The sequence below is a fragment of the Pituophis catenifer genome, unplaced genomic scaffold, assembly GCF_029215685.1.
Source record: "Pituophis catenifer annectens isolate HBS135680 unplaced genomic scaffold, rPitCat1.0.hap2 SCAF_4, whole genome shotgun sequence".
Classification (NCBI taxonomy): domain Eukaryota; kingdom Metazoa; phylum Chordata; class Lepidosauria; order Squamata; family Colubridae; genus Pituophis; species Pituophis catenifer.
In genome coordinates, this window is record NW_027256884.1 from 116,123,514 (window position 1) to 116,141,433 (window position 17,920).

The window sequence follows — 17,920 nt, forward strand, 5'->3', positions numbered from 1 at the left end:
CCTCCAACCATTCTTCATATGTTTTAACCTCCAGATTCCTAAAAATCTTTGTTGCTCTTCTCTGTATTCTTTCTAGAGTCTCAACATCTTTTTTATATCATGGTGACCAAAACTGAATGCAATATTTCAACATTGCGTAAGACAATACACAGCATCCTACTGTCTTCATAGAATGAGGCTTCCCTTTCCCAAACTCACAGAAATTTGGGGAACGTCTGGATGTAAGAACACAAGAGAAAGCTACTCTACATTATTATTATGTAGAATTCCTGTACGTTGCAGACATTAAAAATTCTGAATAATTAGAAAAGTGATTTTAATTTTTGGCGCACATAAGTGATTCTGATGTAATCCTGTTTATTCCAGATTAATTCAGATTATTTCTTTTTCAGAACATACTAAGGTAAAGACTTTTCCTTACCAAATTTAATAAATATCTTATGATGAGCATCTTTTATTTACTGTGTAAATGAAGGTGGCATCACCTAGTTTATCTTAGCTAATTTTTAAAACCCAAAAGTTTCTAAGAAAGGACTTTAGAGATCTTTTAGTTCAACCCTTGGTTCAGTTCTGGATCCTGTGAAACAGGCCCTCAAACTATGTCGTACAGAATTCTAAGAGACTTTAATGGTTCCATCAGGGATGAAGGGGTTGAAAAACGTTCTTTTGAATGCAGTCAATTTTCTTTTACTAAAAATGTAGGCTTTGCCTACATTTTTTCCCCTAACCGTTTCCATAATACAAAAATGTTTGAAAACCCCTATATTGGAGCATTTTTGAAAGATGATTCTCAACCCTTTGATAATCATATAATCTATTGAATGAAAACTCACTATGTCGTGGGATAGCTCATTACATTTGCTGATACAAAAACAGGGGTGCCAAACTCGATTTAATTGACGGCCACATCAAGGTTGTGTTTGACCTTGGGGGAACAGGGGGGCATGGCCAACTCGATGTCAGTCACTGAGGCTCTGTTTTTGGCCGCGACGGCCCGCCCGGGCTCCTTTTTCAGCTGCGATGGCCTCCTGTAGCCCTTTGCCAGTGAAAACGGAGTTTGGGGAGGCCACGTGCGGGCTGCTCGGGCTTCATTTTCGGTGGCAGAGGCACCGTGGGCCAGTCCTTCGCTGTTTCCAGGACGGGTCTGCAGGCCAGATCTAAACATCCCGTGGGCCATATCCAGCCCACTGGCCTTGAGTTTGACACACCTGGTCTGGCCTTTCCTTCTGATAACTATGCTGGCATCTACTTCTTTGTCATAGTTTTAATCTACTACTTTTTGTCCTCCTGTCCGGGACCACAAAAAATATATCTATTGCCTCTTCTACCATATTTCCCCAAAAATAAGACCCTGTCTTATATTTTTTTGAACCCTGAAATAAGCGCTTGGCCTTATTGCCATGCACTCAAAAGCCCGATTGGGCTTATTATCAGGGGATGTCTTATTTTGGGGGAAGCAGGGTATGTGACAATCCTTCAGATATTTGAAGACTGTCGTCATAGCTCTTTTTGTTCTCTCTTCAATAGGCTAAACATGCATAGGGCTTTCCACCCTTCTCTTCTCTTGTCATTCAAGCAGGAGCTATGAGTTTAGGAAGTCCCCCCAAGTTGCAGCCTACCTTCAAATCGGGAAATGTTATGGTGCTGTTGACTGAATAAACTATTCCGTTTATTCATTAAAAAACCCAAGGCATTTATATTCCTAGTTATTAAAGTAATATAATGAGTTGTATTTCATATTTTTTTTCACCGTAGATTTCAGTAAAACTCACGACATTCTACCTTGTCATAATGCTCAATGAGAATCTCAACCACAATATTCTGAAACTTGATGTTCATCATAGCCGCCACTGTTTCCTCCTGGGCTCTCATCAGCGTGGGACCAAAAATAACTCCAAGATTGGAGACCGTCATGAGATTCTGCTGACTATGTAATGATACCCTGAAAACAAGCAATTTAAAAAAAAAATAGTAGGCTTTAGATAGGATATAATTAGATTTTCATTTCCACTCAATAAAACTGGACACTCCATTTATGTATACGTTAAGTAAAAATTTGTAATTTGTTTTGATAACATACATTGGAAAGACAGAAACCATTTGCCCTTTGGTGAAGAATATATTGGTGTAGAAATTTTGGAAACAGGCTTTTCTATTTAATAATTCAAATATTTAAATGATTTAAACTTTCTACATATTTTAAGCAGAGTTTCAAATATTTAACATATTTGGTGAATTGTAGTTTTCCTCCCAAACTGTTTTGTCACAGAATGAAATTTCTACGGATTAACACAAATACCAAGCAATATATATTTCATGTATACTAACTCTAAAGAACGGGTTTCTTCCCAATAAATATAAATCCAATATAACACTTTCTTTTATGTGTGAAGTGGAAATTGTTTTAACTCCCCCCCCCCCCCCCTGCAAGAAGAATCACAAACAAATGCAGTTGACAGGGCTTAGCTGAAATCAGAATATATAAATATCATTTTTTTCCAAAATGATACTGGACTTCTATTCAATCTATTGCCACCAATTGTTTACCTAATTCAAATCGATTCACACAATCCAGTTCCAAGCACCAACACTTTGTAGCATGATCACATGAAAAGTCACACCTGGCAGAATTTGTCATTTTATACAATTCGTAAGAGCCCAGAAATTTATAAAAGTTTTGTTTTAGACTACAGGTGGACCTTGATTTATGAATGATCGCTTAGCAACTGTTTAAAGTTATGATGGATCCTGAAAAAGCTACTTATGATCTAGATTTGAAGTTCCAACATCTGGCTGCCTCTGGATGTATGACAGCATTGTGGGTGCTTGACCATATTTACGGTCACTTGCAGTGTCCTGCAGTCACATGATTGAGATTTATGATGCTTTTGCTGGAAACCAGTATTTACAGGATCTTCAAGGCCATTTGTTGTGAGAATAGAACGTTACCAGTTTGACACCCCAGAGTTTCTCAAAACATCTTACTGGCATCACATTGGCTGGCTGGGGGACTGGTCATGGGGAGAGGAAGTGGGAAATGAAAGAATAGTTTTGTATTTTGAGCGGGAACACCAGATTCTGGCTGATCTTTCTGCAACCAGTTTCTTTCAGTAAAAGTTCCTTTGCTTCAACTAAATGCAGTCATGAGACTTACTTTCCTGAGAGAGTAGACTGGGGCAGATCTGACAGTAACATTTGTCACCTGGACTCATTGAGGAGTTCATATCTCAGAGTAAATTGTCCTACACATAACATTGGACACAACTGACACAGGGTGCTGTCTTTGGTGATTGTCTTCTTCATATTAAAGCCGGTTCCCATTTTCATAACTAATCCTATTACATATTACTGAATACAATATTTAAAGTTGGAATAATGTATTGCTTCATATTGTCTAAAGCAGTCACATAACTTTGTATGCAACTAGAATGCCCTATCAAGATTTTCAGTTCTTTACTAATAAAAGAATTTCGAGTAAGTAAAGTTAAAACAGATGTCAGTTTCCTTATTACTGTAATTTATTATCTTAAGAAGGAACGCTTAGGTTACCTTGGTAACAAATTGAATCTTTTAGATAACAAAAATGAGGTAGCTATTGCCCTGACAAGTAATAACTGGACATAATTTTTTGAAATGGGAATCAAGGCTCAGTTTCTTGAAGAAATTTTAGAAAATAGCTTTTTCATAATACTAATGAGATAGAAACGTTATTGTAATGGTTTTATTTTGGGATAATGAATATAAATAGGCTGAAATAGTAAGAGAATAAAATGTATGTTATTACATTAAAGAAAATATCCATTTCCTGAAAGTCCACTTTCACTGTGCTTTATTTCTGGGTAAAATTTTAAATATTAACAATCTTTAGTTTTTCATTATTATAAAGGTGGAATTATTTCCATGTCTCTTTTTACAATAATATGTGACAGCATATATATAAATATGCACACTATCTATCTATCTATCTGTCTGTCTGTCTGTCTGTCTGTCTGTCTGTCTGTCTGTCTGTCTATCTATCTATCTATCTATCTATCTACATACATACCTAAAGAAATGTGATATGTGTGTGTGTGTGTGTGTGTGTGTGTGTGTGTGTGTGTGTGTGCGTGTGTGTATCTCAATATCACATTTCTTTAGATTATATTACAGAACACCTGAATTAGACGAAGACAAGATGATGGTGATCAGTAGTCCATCCATTACACCAGAGGTGGTACTCAGCAGGTTCTGACCAGTTCTGGAGAACCGGTAGTGGAAATTTTGAGTAGTTTGGAGAACTGGTAAATACCACCTCTGACTGGCCCCACCCCCATCTATTTTCTGCCTCCCAAGTCCCAGCTGATCAGGAGGAAATGGGGATTTTGCAGTAACCTTCCCCTGGATTGGGGAGGGAATGGAGATTTTACAGTATCCTTCCCCTGCCACACCTACCCAGCCACGCCCACCCACCCATGCCACACCCATCAAGCCACACCCACAGAACTGGTAGTAAAAAATTTTGAAAGCCATCACTGCATTACACCAACATGTAAAGGGAATTTATATAATTGCCTCTTCCCAATTTTTTTTCTCACAACAGTAAGTGTGATGTAGAGTGAGAGCAACTGGCTTAAAATCACTCTGTGAGCTTCCCTAAGTCCTTGTTTAGCACCTTAACTACCACATCAAACTGACCCTGACAATTTCAGTTGCATCTTTTATTGTATTTGGCGATGTCAAACAGACATAGTCATGGGAAGAGAAATGGAATGTGTGAATCCAGGGACTGAATATCATTGCTTATTGTTGAAAATTTCCAGGGAACACACATGTTAACCACACATACATTTATATAGAGTTAAATGTAGGGACTGTGAATTGAAATCCATTTGAGAGTTAATTTAAGACAGAACTGACTCCTTTATGTTCCATGATTTCATTCTACCAAGAAATGGTTACAAGCATCAACGGCAGATCCATAACAGATTTCCAGATGTTCTTTAAATTACGCTTTTGAAAAACTAAAAAAATGAAAGAATTTTTAAATACCCACACATAAGAATATTTAAACATATAGCAAGGTGACCACCTAAATAGCATCAGGAACAAGAGACATAACTGACATTTTAAGTTACTGTTTTCAGAAATATATGAAAAGGTGAATGGTCAGTCAGCCTGGAGCAACCTTCTACAGAACCTTTTGCCAGAAAAAAATTATGTGAACAGATCATGGAATGAATGCTACTTTGCACTGGGAACCTCCAGGGGGCGCTAGTTAATAAATACATTTCCAGTCATGAATACTTATAATTTCATAGGGTTTTACTCAGTGGTGAAATTCAGCCGGTTTTATCTGACTCGGGCGAACTGGTAGCACCGGCCGTGGAGGCTCCGGCCACCCGCCCGGACGTCATCACGTCCCGTTTTTGACCCTCTGCGCATGCACAGAAGGCTCTGCACATGTGTGGAGGAGGCACACGCGCTCACATTTGCGAACCGGTAGCGAAGGCAAGTGGATTTCACCCCTGGTTTAACTATTGTTTAGGGATGTGATTTAAGGCAGCGGCATTAAAACTCCTTTCTTTCCTCCCATGATTATACATAAAAAGCAATTATTACTTGACCAAATGCTTTATCAGGATGTCCAACATCTCCCGGTTTTTCTCTGGCAATTTGTGGACAATGGCATGGACTGCTTCCACTCTGTAATTCTGGTCATCTGACTCTATTAAAAAGATAGTAACAACAAGAATAACCCGATGAGAGATACCTCAACTGAAGAGGAAATATTATTAAAAATTCTTAACTGCGCAGAAATGGACAGAAACTGCGCAGAAATGGACAGACTTACCTTGGAGCTCAAGGATAAATGTGAAACACTGTACTATATAATCTGGAAATTTTTTTACGAATGGCTAGACAAAAGGAGGATAGCTGAGACAAGGGTGTAGTGTTGGATGCGAAATATATACGTTATGACGGATAAATATGTATGTAAACTGCATAAATAGGTACAGGTATAGATTAATAGACAAGTATGTATAATTGTGTAGAAATATGATATAGATTGTTAGTATGATGTTATGTATAAATATTTAGATATTTAGAACCAGTAATGTCCTATCTATGTCCGATATTTTTAATTTTGAATAATTAATAAAAAACTTTTTTAAAAAAGAATAACCCAATGAGTTCTCCTGTACTAAGTGCTTTCAAACAAAAGCTGGAGGTCATCCTGGCTGAGATGTTATAGCTCAGGGGTGTCAAACTTGCGGACTGTGGAGCAGATGCGTCACACGCTGGCTAACCCCATCCCTGGTTTTTAGCAAACGGGGGAAAAAATTTATTATTTATTTATTTATTTATTTATTTATTTATTTATTTATTTATTTATTTATTTATTTATTTGATTTGATTTGATTTGATTTGATTTGATTTGTATACCGCCCTACTCCCGAAGGACTCAGGGCGGTGAACAGCCAACAATAAAATACATAAATACACAAAATTTAAAAACCCGATAAAATCAAATTAAACTTTTTGGCCCAGACAAATTAAAATACCCCAATAATTTAAAAACAGATTAAAATTTACATATTTAAAAAGGGAAGAGATCAGGCCAAGCCCGCTTGATGGAATAAAAAGGTCTTCACAGCACGGCGGAAGGAGCGCAGATCCGGGATACATCATGTGATGACAATGTGTCGTCGTGAGTTTGACACCCCTATTCTAACTAGTGGATCTTCCGCTGAGGAAGGCGTTAAGATGATATTTAAGATCCCTTCCAATTCTAAGAAACTATATAAATCTCTGCTATTTCAATCATCATCACTATATCACATGCTACTGATTGTCAGGAACAAAAATGGAATGTATCTTTAAAGATTTCTTTAAACAAACAGAAACTGACAAAGTATACACCAGACGTCTAAACACTAGTGATTATTCACCACACAGAAATGCATGCGGCCCTCCACAAACAGAAAGTTTTAAAATTCACATTGAATCCTTAAAATAGAAATGGATAAAATAGACATATGAATATCAAAAGCTACCATCAGGAATGGGACAAAAGAAGTGATTAGCAAATGGGACACATAGATGAAAATGCTGAAGTCACCTCCCACTTCCCATGTACCTTCAAACCTAGTTTTAACTTTATTCAAGTTGGATTCCTGCTCTATTCAACCACTTTAATCTAAGTGGCTTCCCGTGTAAAATCTGTGTTAGGCCACTGATAGGGCAGGGTCCTAATTCCATGGCAATCTGGGAATACCTATAAGAATCCCCTGAGAGATCTCACTTAAAACGTCACCTCAGAAACACACAAAGGTGTGTTTCTTTAGAGAATTGAGCCTTTAATGGCCCTTTCCCTTTTAAATAAAAACAAAAATACAAGGACATATAAGAGAATTACTGGAAAAGCCTACTGAATTGTTCATTGCCTGGCTCTTAGGAAAATTGAAATATAACCAGAGGTGGGTTTCAGCAGGTTCTGACCATTTCTGGAGAACCGGTAGCAGAAATTTTGAGTAGTTCGGAGATCCGGTAAATACTACCTCTGACTGGCCCCGACCCCATCTATTCTCTGCCTCCCGAGTCCTAGCTGATCAGGAGGAAATGGGGATTTTGCAGTAACCTTCCCCTGGATTGGGGAGAGAATGGAGATTTTATAGTATCCTTCCCCTGGAGTGGGGTGGGAATGGAGATTTTACAGTATCCTTCCTCTGCCACGCTCACCAAGCCACACCCACCAAGCCACACCCACAGAGCTGGTAGTAAAATTTTTTGAAACCCATCACTGAATATAACAAAATGCCAACATCAATCGTTTATATTGACTATTACAAGAAACACAGTAAATAAGAAACCAGATTTCTTTATAGACTTAGGTTGCTGTGACATAAACAGACATATACATATATGTATACACACACATATAGTGCATTCAGAAAGTATTCAGACCCCCTTCCCTTTTGTCAATTTTGTTATGCTGCAGGTTGATATTATAGTTGTTAAAATTCATTTTTTTCTCATTAATCTACACTCAATACCCCATAACGACAAAGTGAAAACAGCATAGCAAAATTGAAAGGGTGTCTGATTACTTTCTAAATGTACTCTCTGTGTGTGTATGTGTGTGTATACTGTGTGTATGTTTTCTCTCCCCCCCCTCCGTCTGTCCAACCCCCCACCCCTCTGGATTATCATCCACTTTTTTCACTTACTAACAGCAATGATGAAATCCTTGTGTAACTTGAAGGTCATCAGTGGCTCTGCAAGACACCTGAGCCAAAAAAAAAAAAAAAAAGTGAAAGAAAGAGGCTGAAGGTAGTGTTTTGAAGATATTCACATTTCATTCCAAAGCAGACACTTCCTTTAGCTCCATTCTAAACTTGCACGGCTGTGAGTTATGGATAGTACTACTGAAGTCTTAAATAGACACACAGCTGGAAGGAGAGATCATACATAAAGCTTCCTGGTGTGCCCTATTGCAGCCTTCTTCAAGCTGGTGACCTCCAGATGAGTTGGACTACAAGAGCTTTGCTCTTTCCCAGCTGTATGATCTTTAGAGGATGTTACATGGAGGAAGGATCTGCTCATGGAAGCATAGGAGATAAAATGTTGTGACTGAATCATTCATAGTTTTCAAAGGTAAAGACCTTCTCGTATCAAGTTTGGTTCCTTGATTCCATGTAATTTTCCTGGCCACAGCACAGTAGAGTTTTATTATTGCCTTTTTCTGGGTTGTTATGTTTAGCCTACAGATAGCCTAAATGGGTTTGATTGCTTTGCTTGTTTAGACTAATGTTAGCTTGGTGCTGCAACAGGCTATCTTCTATGATTCCATTAAATTATGGGAAGAAGGAGGAAGTTTACTTAGATTCCACAGAAGTTGCAGCATCCTTAACTAAATTCAATCTGCCTCTATTTTTGATAAACCTTTGTAATTTTTCCCTTGATTAGTTTTAAACTTCTAAGAATATTGAAAGAGAAGTATTTAAGAGTCAAACCCTTGGCTGATCCTATCAAAAATGCTACCGTACTACAATTACCAGTTATTCCAAAACAATGGAGAAGTAATTGTGATAGCTTTGCAACCTGAAATTCTATCAGCTTTGAATGATAGAATGTCTGTGCTCTTAACAACTCTCTTAGTACATTCACAGTCAAAATACACCAATATTTGGAGGGCTCAAATTAAATCAACATTAGATTGTCTGGAATGCAAGACAATGGATTTAAAACTAATCTGCTTTCTGAATAAACATATACCTTCATTTTTTTTTTCATTCCTTGCCAATGCAACTGCCTAAATTACTGGATTTATTAAACAAAGGAGATAAGTTGTATTTGTTTTATGCGATTTTAATAGCCAATTAGTGAACCATGCTGTGCAGTTTTGATCAGATGAATTAACTAGTTAAAGAAATTTATTGCCCAGTGTTGTAAGCATTAGATATCAGCTAAGAAAAACTCCATTTAAAATGGAAAGATTCACAATGAACCAAAAATAAGACAAAATAACTAAATCAGTGGCTTCCAACACCATACCATGCTCTCTGTTACAGGAGAGTTTGAAGACACTGGAGAGTTTGAAGTCAGAGACACTGACAAGCACCTACCATAAGGGACTTTCACATGGCTAATGCTTACCTGAGGTAGTTCTTTAGCCCACTTGTAATTGTTTTATTGTCCCAAATTTCCAAATCAATGTCCATATCAGGAGGAGATTTAGGCGCTATTAAAAAGAGAGAGAAACAGGATGAATCCATTTCACAGTGGAATTTTAGGTACCACTATAGTAGTGTCATCACTTGAAGACAGTGGTGAAATCCACATTTTTTTACTACTGGTTCTGTGGGCGTGGCTTGGTGGGCATGGTGTGGCTTGGTGGGCATGGCAGGGGAAGGATACTGCAAAATCCCCATTCTCATCCCACTCGGGGGCCAGCCAGAGGTGGCATTTGCTGGTTCTCCGAACTACTCAAAATTTCCGCTACTGGTACCTGTCAGAACCTGCTGGATTTCACCCCTGCTTGAAGCCATGAAAAGCTGTATATATTGAAATATTCAATACAGTTGGTAACTCAATATTAACAACGTATATAATTGGGAAAAAACAAGTAGTATATGATGAATTATAGAACACAGCTGTTTCAACACAGCTCAACTACTGGTATGGATTATTTATTGAAAATATTTCTATACTTTTTTTTCTTCAAAAGAAGGGAACCACAATCATAACATCTGGGACACAACACAATGGGACAGGATCTCACACACAGATCCCCGTTAAGAGTGGTCATCAGTAACTTTCATGGGTCTCTGAAATTTTAAGCATTATTTGTAGTTTGATCAGGAAGTTATCCGACCATGATGAAGAATAGGTTATATTGTCCTCCATATCTAATTTGTGTCCCATCTCCTCTGAAGGGAAAGCCATGAGGATGGCCAAGGTAATTTGGGACATGCCCATGCACTGTTTATGACCTTGGGCCTGAAGCATGGAAATTGAACCCTAGCATAAGAAGCCCAATGACAAAGTCAAGGAACTCTGTGAAGGCTGGTGCCAAACATCAAAGCAGGCTGTACACCAGAAGCAGCCCCATTCCAATGCACCTACTTCCAGGACAGTGATGCTAATTAATGCTAATGTATCAATAATACAGTCCAGGGGTGGGTTCTAATTTTTTTTACTACCGGTTCTGTGGGCGTGGCTTATTTTGTGGGTGTGGCTTGGAGGTCATGTGACTAGGTGGGCACGCCTAGTTGGTCAGAGTCATTTCTGGAAGGTCCTTGCACTTACGACCCGACTCATTTGTTTGCTTTTAACACTGATCAGCTGTAGGACGGCCCTTTGAAGCCCCGCGGCAAGAGTTTAAACAGTTTTTTTCCCTCTAGTCATCAGCTGGGACTCAGGAGGCAGCAATAGATTGGGGGTGGGACCAAATAAAAGGTAACAATAACGTGGGTGGGTGGGGGAGGGCGGGGGGGAGAATCGGTTCGGTGACGTCATATCGTCACCGCTACCAGCTCGGCCGAACCGGACCAAACCGGGAGGAACCCACCACTGAGACAGTCGCTATTCTTCCTCCCTGACCTGGTATGGTAGCTGATGGAGGACCCACAACTAGGAGGACTCATCTCTGAATGGGAACATCTGCTTGGATATTTGGTTGCAGACTCGCATGCCTGGTCTATGTGTATACATAATGAGATGAGTGTGGGAAGAGAAGGCTTGCTGCACCTTGTGGGAGTCAACGAGGATGTGCCCATTCACTGCAAGAACATTGGTGAGTCACGGTGGTGCAGTGGTTAGAGTGCAATAGTGCAGGCTACTTTTGCTGATTGCCGGTTGACTGCAATTTGGCAGTTCGAATCTCACCAGGCTCAAGGTCGACTCAGCCTTCCATCCTTCTGAGGTGGGTAAAATGAGGACCCAAAATTGTTGGGGGCAAGAGGCTGACTCTGTAAACCGCTTAGAGAGAGCTTTAAAGCACTGTGAAGTGGTATATAAGTCTAAGTGCTATTGCTATTGCTATTGCTATTGGTGGCTCTGTAGCTCAAATAAAGGAGGCGAAGGGGATGTTCATCTGTGACACAGACAACACGGACAGAAATCCTTCCACCCTTTACAACTTTAGAACTCAAGGTCAGAGACTGAAACCAGATGCAAGGAAATACTGAACTGATTCATGAAACAAACTGTGGAATTTGCTGCCAGCAGTTACAATGAATGGTTATCGATTTTAACCTTTAGAAGAGTTCAGGAAAGATCAGGCTATCAATAGCTATTAATAGTGTTTGGTAATTGATTTAATTATTTTCTAAATTGTAAGCAGAATGCCTTAAAAATTGGTTCCTGGGAAGCAAGAGTGAACAATGTTTTTGTTCTCCAGTCCAACTTCCCATTTCCATCCAGTTGGCCACTGCGTGATGTAAAATGAAGGACCAAATGAGCTACAGCCTAACCTGGCAGAGATTTTATGCTCCTTCTCTATTGCCAAGTTACAGTTGTTGGCAGTGTCACTGGCAATTTGTTCATGGTCTGCCACTGTTTGATTATCTTGCATAAATACCAAAATGTTCCAGCATTTCAAAAGATTAAAAAATTGTGCTTGGTTTTAAATCTGATTACTGAAAAACTCTCATTTTTATTTAAAGTTTAAGGAAGCATTTTAGAAGTTACAATAATCTGAAATATATAGTTTCCCCCATAATTTGCTGTAGTATATCTGGCAACTAACAACAGAAATTTAATTGCTCATAATCTCTTGAGTTGTGTTACTTAATATATCTTGGAGAACATGGCCATGAATGAATGAATGAATGTTGTCATATAGTTTCCAAAAATTATCTCCAAAATGTTTCTCAAAAACTATGAACCAAAATGATAATCAGAATAGGAATTTTGCCACCAGAAATGGCAACATGTATTAATTAGAGTACAAACTTCACAACATAATCTAGAAAGACTGATTAATATAATGCAATTTTAAGGTAGAATGCCATCTATAAATTATTTTACAAACAATTTTGATGATTTTCCAAAAATTAAAAGGAATTTCATAACATAAAGGATTGCAAACTGACTCGTAGTTAAAAGGGCTATTTTATATAAAATTTATTTTGCATAATAATAATAATAATAATAACTCCTTTAGCAGTTCCTTTAATTATAAATGTTGTGGATATAGAACTCTGGTTTTGGTTATTAGGATGCCATAATGTTCTTAAATTTCAGTTTAACATTACAAATCTTCTTATATAGACTCTTAAAGTATATTATTATTGTGTCTTTTTATATTGTATTATTCATAATGTTTCTTCAGAATGCTGAAATTAAACTGAAGATAAAAAGCAGTTATAAGAGATAGGAAACAGTATTTTAAGATTTCTGTACAGGTAGTCCACAACTTATGACAACATCTAAGCCCCAAATTTCTGTTGTTAAGTGAGACATTTCTTAAGTGAATTTTGCCCCATTTTGAGACTTTTCTTGCCATAGTTGTTAAGTGAATCACGGCAGTTGGTATGTTAGTAACCTGATTGTTTAAGTGAATCTGGCTTCCCGTTGACTTTGCTTGTCAGAAGGTCGCAAGAGCTGATCACGTGACCTTGGGGCACTGTAACGTCATAAATATGAACCAGTTGTCAACATCCAAATTTGGATCACATACTCATGGAGATGCTGCAAAGATTGTAACTTTGAAAAATGGTTGTAGGTCAGATTTTTCAGTGCGGTTTTAACTTTGAACAGTCACTAAATGAACTGTTGTAAGTCGAGGACTACCTCTATTTACAAATCATGCAATTATCCTAGCAAATGAATAAAACTCAGTTGCAAATTTAATGCTAATCATTTAGCAATTGGGGCGTTTAATTTGTCAACCATTGATTTCTCACCCAATTCCAAAATGGTCCTAATTTATTTGAGCCAGCTTTCTTGGAGGTAAATGGATACACAAGGATATTCAAGTTTTTTCCCTTGCACGTTTCATGCAACTGAAACTATATTGGCAACGTTTTCAAATGTAAATGGGAAATGGTAGTCAGCAACCAGGGTACATATTTGGAAAAAGTAATATTTAACCGTTAAAAAACATTAGATGGGGGAGTCACCCCTGAACTCCTCCTTTCCTAAGAACATATCCAATAAGCAGGACTGTTATTTATTCTTATTTATACTTATTCTGCTTGTATATTGAATAGATTCTGGTGGAACACACAATAAAACACTGAAGTACAATGAATATCTCAATATGCTTACAGAAGACGGTATTCATCAGCTTCTGCACTTTGGAGTTCACACCCCCTATCCGGTACAATCCCAAGATTGTGATACCTTCAAAGATAAACAAGAATAAAGTTAGCCTTTCTGAATGCTTCAATACTCACATTTACAGTTTACTTAAAACATCTGTCTATCTAACAAAATGAAATTCAACGTAGAGAAAAGTCTTACACTTAGGCAAGAAAAACCAAAGGTACACATATAGACTGGGTGAAACCAGGCTTAATAGCAGTAACTGTGAGAGGGATCTTGGAGTCTTAGTGGACAACCAGTTAAATATGAACCAGCAGTGTGCAGTGTGCAGCCAAAAAAGCCAATGCAATCCTAAATTGCATTAACAGAGGGATACAATCAAGATCAAGTAAAGTACTTGTACCACTTTATAAAGCCTTAGTAAGACCACACCTAGAATACTGCATCCAGTTTTGGTCACTACACTATAAAAAGATAGTGTGTTAGTTGAGACTCTAGAAAAAGTGCAGAGAAGAGCAACCAGTATGATTAAGAGACGAGACGAAAACATATAAATAACAATTACAGGAACTGGACGTGGCTAGTCTAGTGAAGAGAAGGACCAGGGGAGACATGATAGCAATGTTCCAATATTTGAAGGGCTGCTACAGAGAGGAAGGAGTCAAGCTATTTTCCAAAGAACCCCAAGGCCCAAGAAAGAAAAATGGATGGAAACTGATCAAGGAGAGATTCAACCTAGAAATAAGGAGAAATTTTCTGACAGTGAGAACAATCAATCAATGGAACAGAAGTTGCCTTCAGAAGTTGTGGGAGTTTCATCACTGGAGGCTTTCAAGAAGTGATTGGAACGCCATTTGTCAGAAATGGTGTAGGGTCTCTTGCTTCGGCAGAAGGTTGGACTAAATGACCTACAAGGTCCCTTCCAAATCTGTTAATCTGTAATCTGTCTTGTCACCTTGCCACTGTTGCGATGCATGGTCACAAATCCATATTACGAGTGCATTTGTAAGGCAATTTCCCTCCCATATCCACAGGCAAACCCCATGACTCTTTATATCATGTTCACATGACAGAAGAATCCCAGATTAGAATAGGAATGAGAAGGCCATTGAAGTGCAATGGTCTCATGTTCTCAGCAATCTGGAGTCAATTTGTGTTTTTGAATCCAATCTATCTCTCGGGGCATCATTGGGATAAAATTAGCATAGACGGAAGATGAATAGAAAGAAATCGGAGAAGGAAAAAGACATGACTAATCCTCTGAAATTGTACGTCCCTATGTCTGGCTTTCAGAAAAAATCTCCATCATGTAGATTACTTTTACCATTATGCAGATTATAACCTAACCGCAGCAAACTGCTGAGGTTCAGTGTTGCCTTATTTTCCTGGTACAGAGCCAAGCTACCGTATTTTTCGGACTATAAGACGCATCAGAGTATAAGAAGCACCACATTTTCAAAGAGGTAAACAAGGGAAAAAACGTTTTTGCTCTCCCCGGCCCCCAGGAGCACTCTGCAGGCCTCCCAAACCCTCTGCAGGCCCCGTTTCTGTGAAAAACGGGCCGGTTTTTGGCGAAAACAGGATGTGCGGGGCAGGGTTTCGGGAAGCCAAAAATGGGACACGCAGAGTTTGGGAGGCCTGCAGAGTGCTCTTGGGGGCTGGGGAGGGCAAAAACTGGTCGCGCAGAGGCCAATAACTAATTTTTTTCTTGTTTTCCTCTTTGAAATCTTGGTGCGTCTTATACTCCAGTGCATCTTATGAAAAATATGGTATATATGGAGAAATGGTGAGATGACTACATTGTATGTAACATCAAAGATGCTCTATCCTGGTTTTTACTAATAACAGTAATAATTATCTCTTTTTATTGTGGAATGATTTCTAATGTTTCTTAAAGATGTTGGTTTGACCTTTATTTACATGAGGTGGGTGGCTATATATATATATAAATATATATAAAAGTGATGGTTGAATTAATAAGTCAATACAATGAACCAAAAAAGTACAAACAAGGTTTAATGGTTTGAAAAGCCAGTCTTGTATAGCATTGCACAGTTTAATGTCATTCTTCTTGGAATGATGTTTAAATCACTCAACTAACATATGTTGACTGTGAAGAGACTTCAAGAAGCACAAAGAGGATGGTTAAGTAATGACATAACACCACTGAAGACCAAAAGCTCACATTTTTAGATTAATTTAGGGTTTTTACTGAGTGAACCCCTGATAAAATGCAAGTTATGCATTACTTTCATTAAATAATTATAGTTATTTATAATTTTTTTATTATTAAATAATTATGGTTATTTATAAATATTTTATTATTAAATAATTATAACTATTTCATTAAATAATGAAACAATTATAGAGAACTACAACCAAACATTTAAAAGTTTCCTACCTGCCAAGAAAAGAAAAAAAAGAAAAGAAGAAAAGAAGAGCAGAGGCAGGATGATGGTTGGTAGTTGATATCATGCGTACAATTAGTATTTTGCAATATTTGAAAATAGTCAAATCTGCAATTCCCTCAAGGCAGTCATTTTGTTCGAACTGAGAAGTTTTAAACATGCTCAACAGTCCCCAAAGGGTAAGAATTGATTAATTTAATTGCAGTGTTAATTACTTATTTAAATTGTTTGGTTTAATTGCAATGTTTTTATTACATCAACACTTTAATACATACCTCTTGTTTCCACTGCATGAATGCATTTTCTTACAAAATTAAAACCAGCTTCATTTAGGAATGCTATCAAAAGAAAAGACCCAAAATTACACGTCATTATTCATCAGGCAAACCAGAAAGCCAAATTCATTGCTATCAGAATCACTGAATTATTGACGAGACTTATATAATAGAAATGGTTAGAAATCATTTTTTTTTTCAGGTGACAATCAGCATTAAAGAAAAAGCATTCCTTATCATCATTACATTCTATCATCAGCAGAGAGAACTACAAATGTAAACCAACGGTGTAAAACTGGCGGCCCATGGACTGGATGCATCACACACAGGCCACGCCCACCCCAGCTCCACAAATGGGAAAAATGTCACAGAACATCACGTGACAGCAACGTGACGTGGTGAGTTTGACACCCGTGATGTAGACTAAAAAAGAAATCCCTTTCATCTATTATCATGAAAACAATGGGACATGCTTGTGATGTCACCACTAGTTGAGTTCAACCGGAAGGAAACCAGTTGACATTTAGACCACCATTCATACAATTTAGAACAAGTTGTCATATGCTTCTGTTTTTGCTTGAGAAGGGTGAAAGACAAGGAATTAAATAGAAAATAGCTTTTTTTAAAAAAGCTAAAAAGTAAGCCATTTTATACAATGCAATGAATTCAACTAGCAACGGACACCTATAATTCCATCCTTAATGATTTGGCACACTTTCTTTCCCAATCGGAACAAAAGAAGGAAAATAGAAGGGTATTGTTTAACACAATGTTGGTTAATTTCAACTACTTTAAGAACTTCAATTCCCAGAATTCCCCAGCCAGCATGCTTTTTATTAATGGTGCCCCAGTTTCTGGATGTATAAGTGAGGCCATCTTAGAAATCAGACCAACTCAAAACATTTTCCTTCAATCCATTATTTATTCATTGTTGCCTTTAAAAAACCCCTCCTATAACCTGAATCTCTAGACCTCAATGGGGTCTGGGAGATAATGTGGTTTTTATATTAACCAGGGTAGGATATTTTATCCTATTATGTTATACAATTTTTCTTCTGCGTTTGAATGGAACTTTATTACCTCAGAAAGAGTAACTGGCATTTCAAGTATCAATTAGATATCAATTAATTTAGAATGAAGTGCAATAATCAGGAGAAAGAAAGCTACAAGGCAAGAGGGGAGGGCCATGTTTTGAAAATAAAATCAAATATACAGTAGTGGCCAAAATTGTGGAAACCTTTTGGGGGATTTGTATTTTTGAGGTTGGATGGCCAATAACACCACTTTTTTGGGGGAGTTTCAAGATAATCATATTCCACTGCTGGAATGGCCTGGGAATAACCCAGACCTTAACCCAACTGAAAATCTATGGAGCTGACTAAAGAATCTTGTTAGTCAGAAGTGACCCAGCAATAAAATCCAGTTAATAGAAGCAATCCTTCAATCTTGGTTTCACATTAGAACAGCTGCAGAACTAAAAGACTTGGT

General features: G+C 37.8%; 1 protein-coding gene across 1 annotated transcript in view; it reads right to left on the reverse strand.

The window, feature by feature from the left end:
- Nucleotides 1-17,920, reverse strand: part of ARHGAP42 (Rho GTPase activating protein 42) — a 181,414-nt gene that overhangs the window by 9,224 nt on the left and 154,270 nt on the right. The window contains exons 13-18 of the mRNA XM_070943987.1: nucleotides 16,433-16,495; nucleotides 13,753-13,827; nucleotides 9,637-9,721; nucleotides 8,208-8,266; nucleotides 5,599-5,704; nucleotides 1,783-1,942 (exon numbers count right to left, since the gene is read on the reverse strand). Of these exons, the coding sequence (XP_070800088.1) occupies nucleotides 1,783-1,942; nucleotides 5,599-5,704; nucleotides 8,208-8,266; nucleotides 9,637-9,721; nucleotides 13,753-13,827; nucleotides 16,433-16,495 (548 nt within the window). The remainder of the gene's footprint in view (nucleotides 1-1,782; nucleotides 1,943-5,598; nucleotides 5,705-8,207; nucleotides 8,267-9,636; nucleotides 9,722-13,752; nucleotides 13,828-16,432; nucleotides 16,496-17,920) is intronic.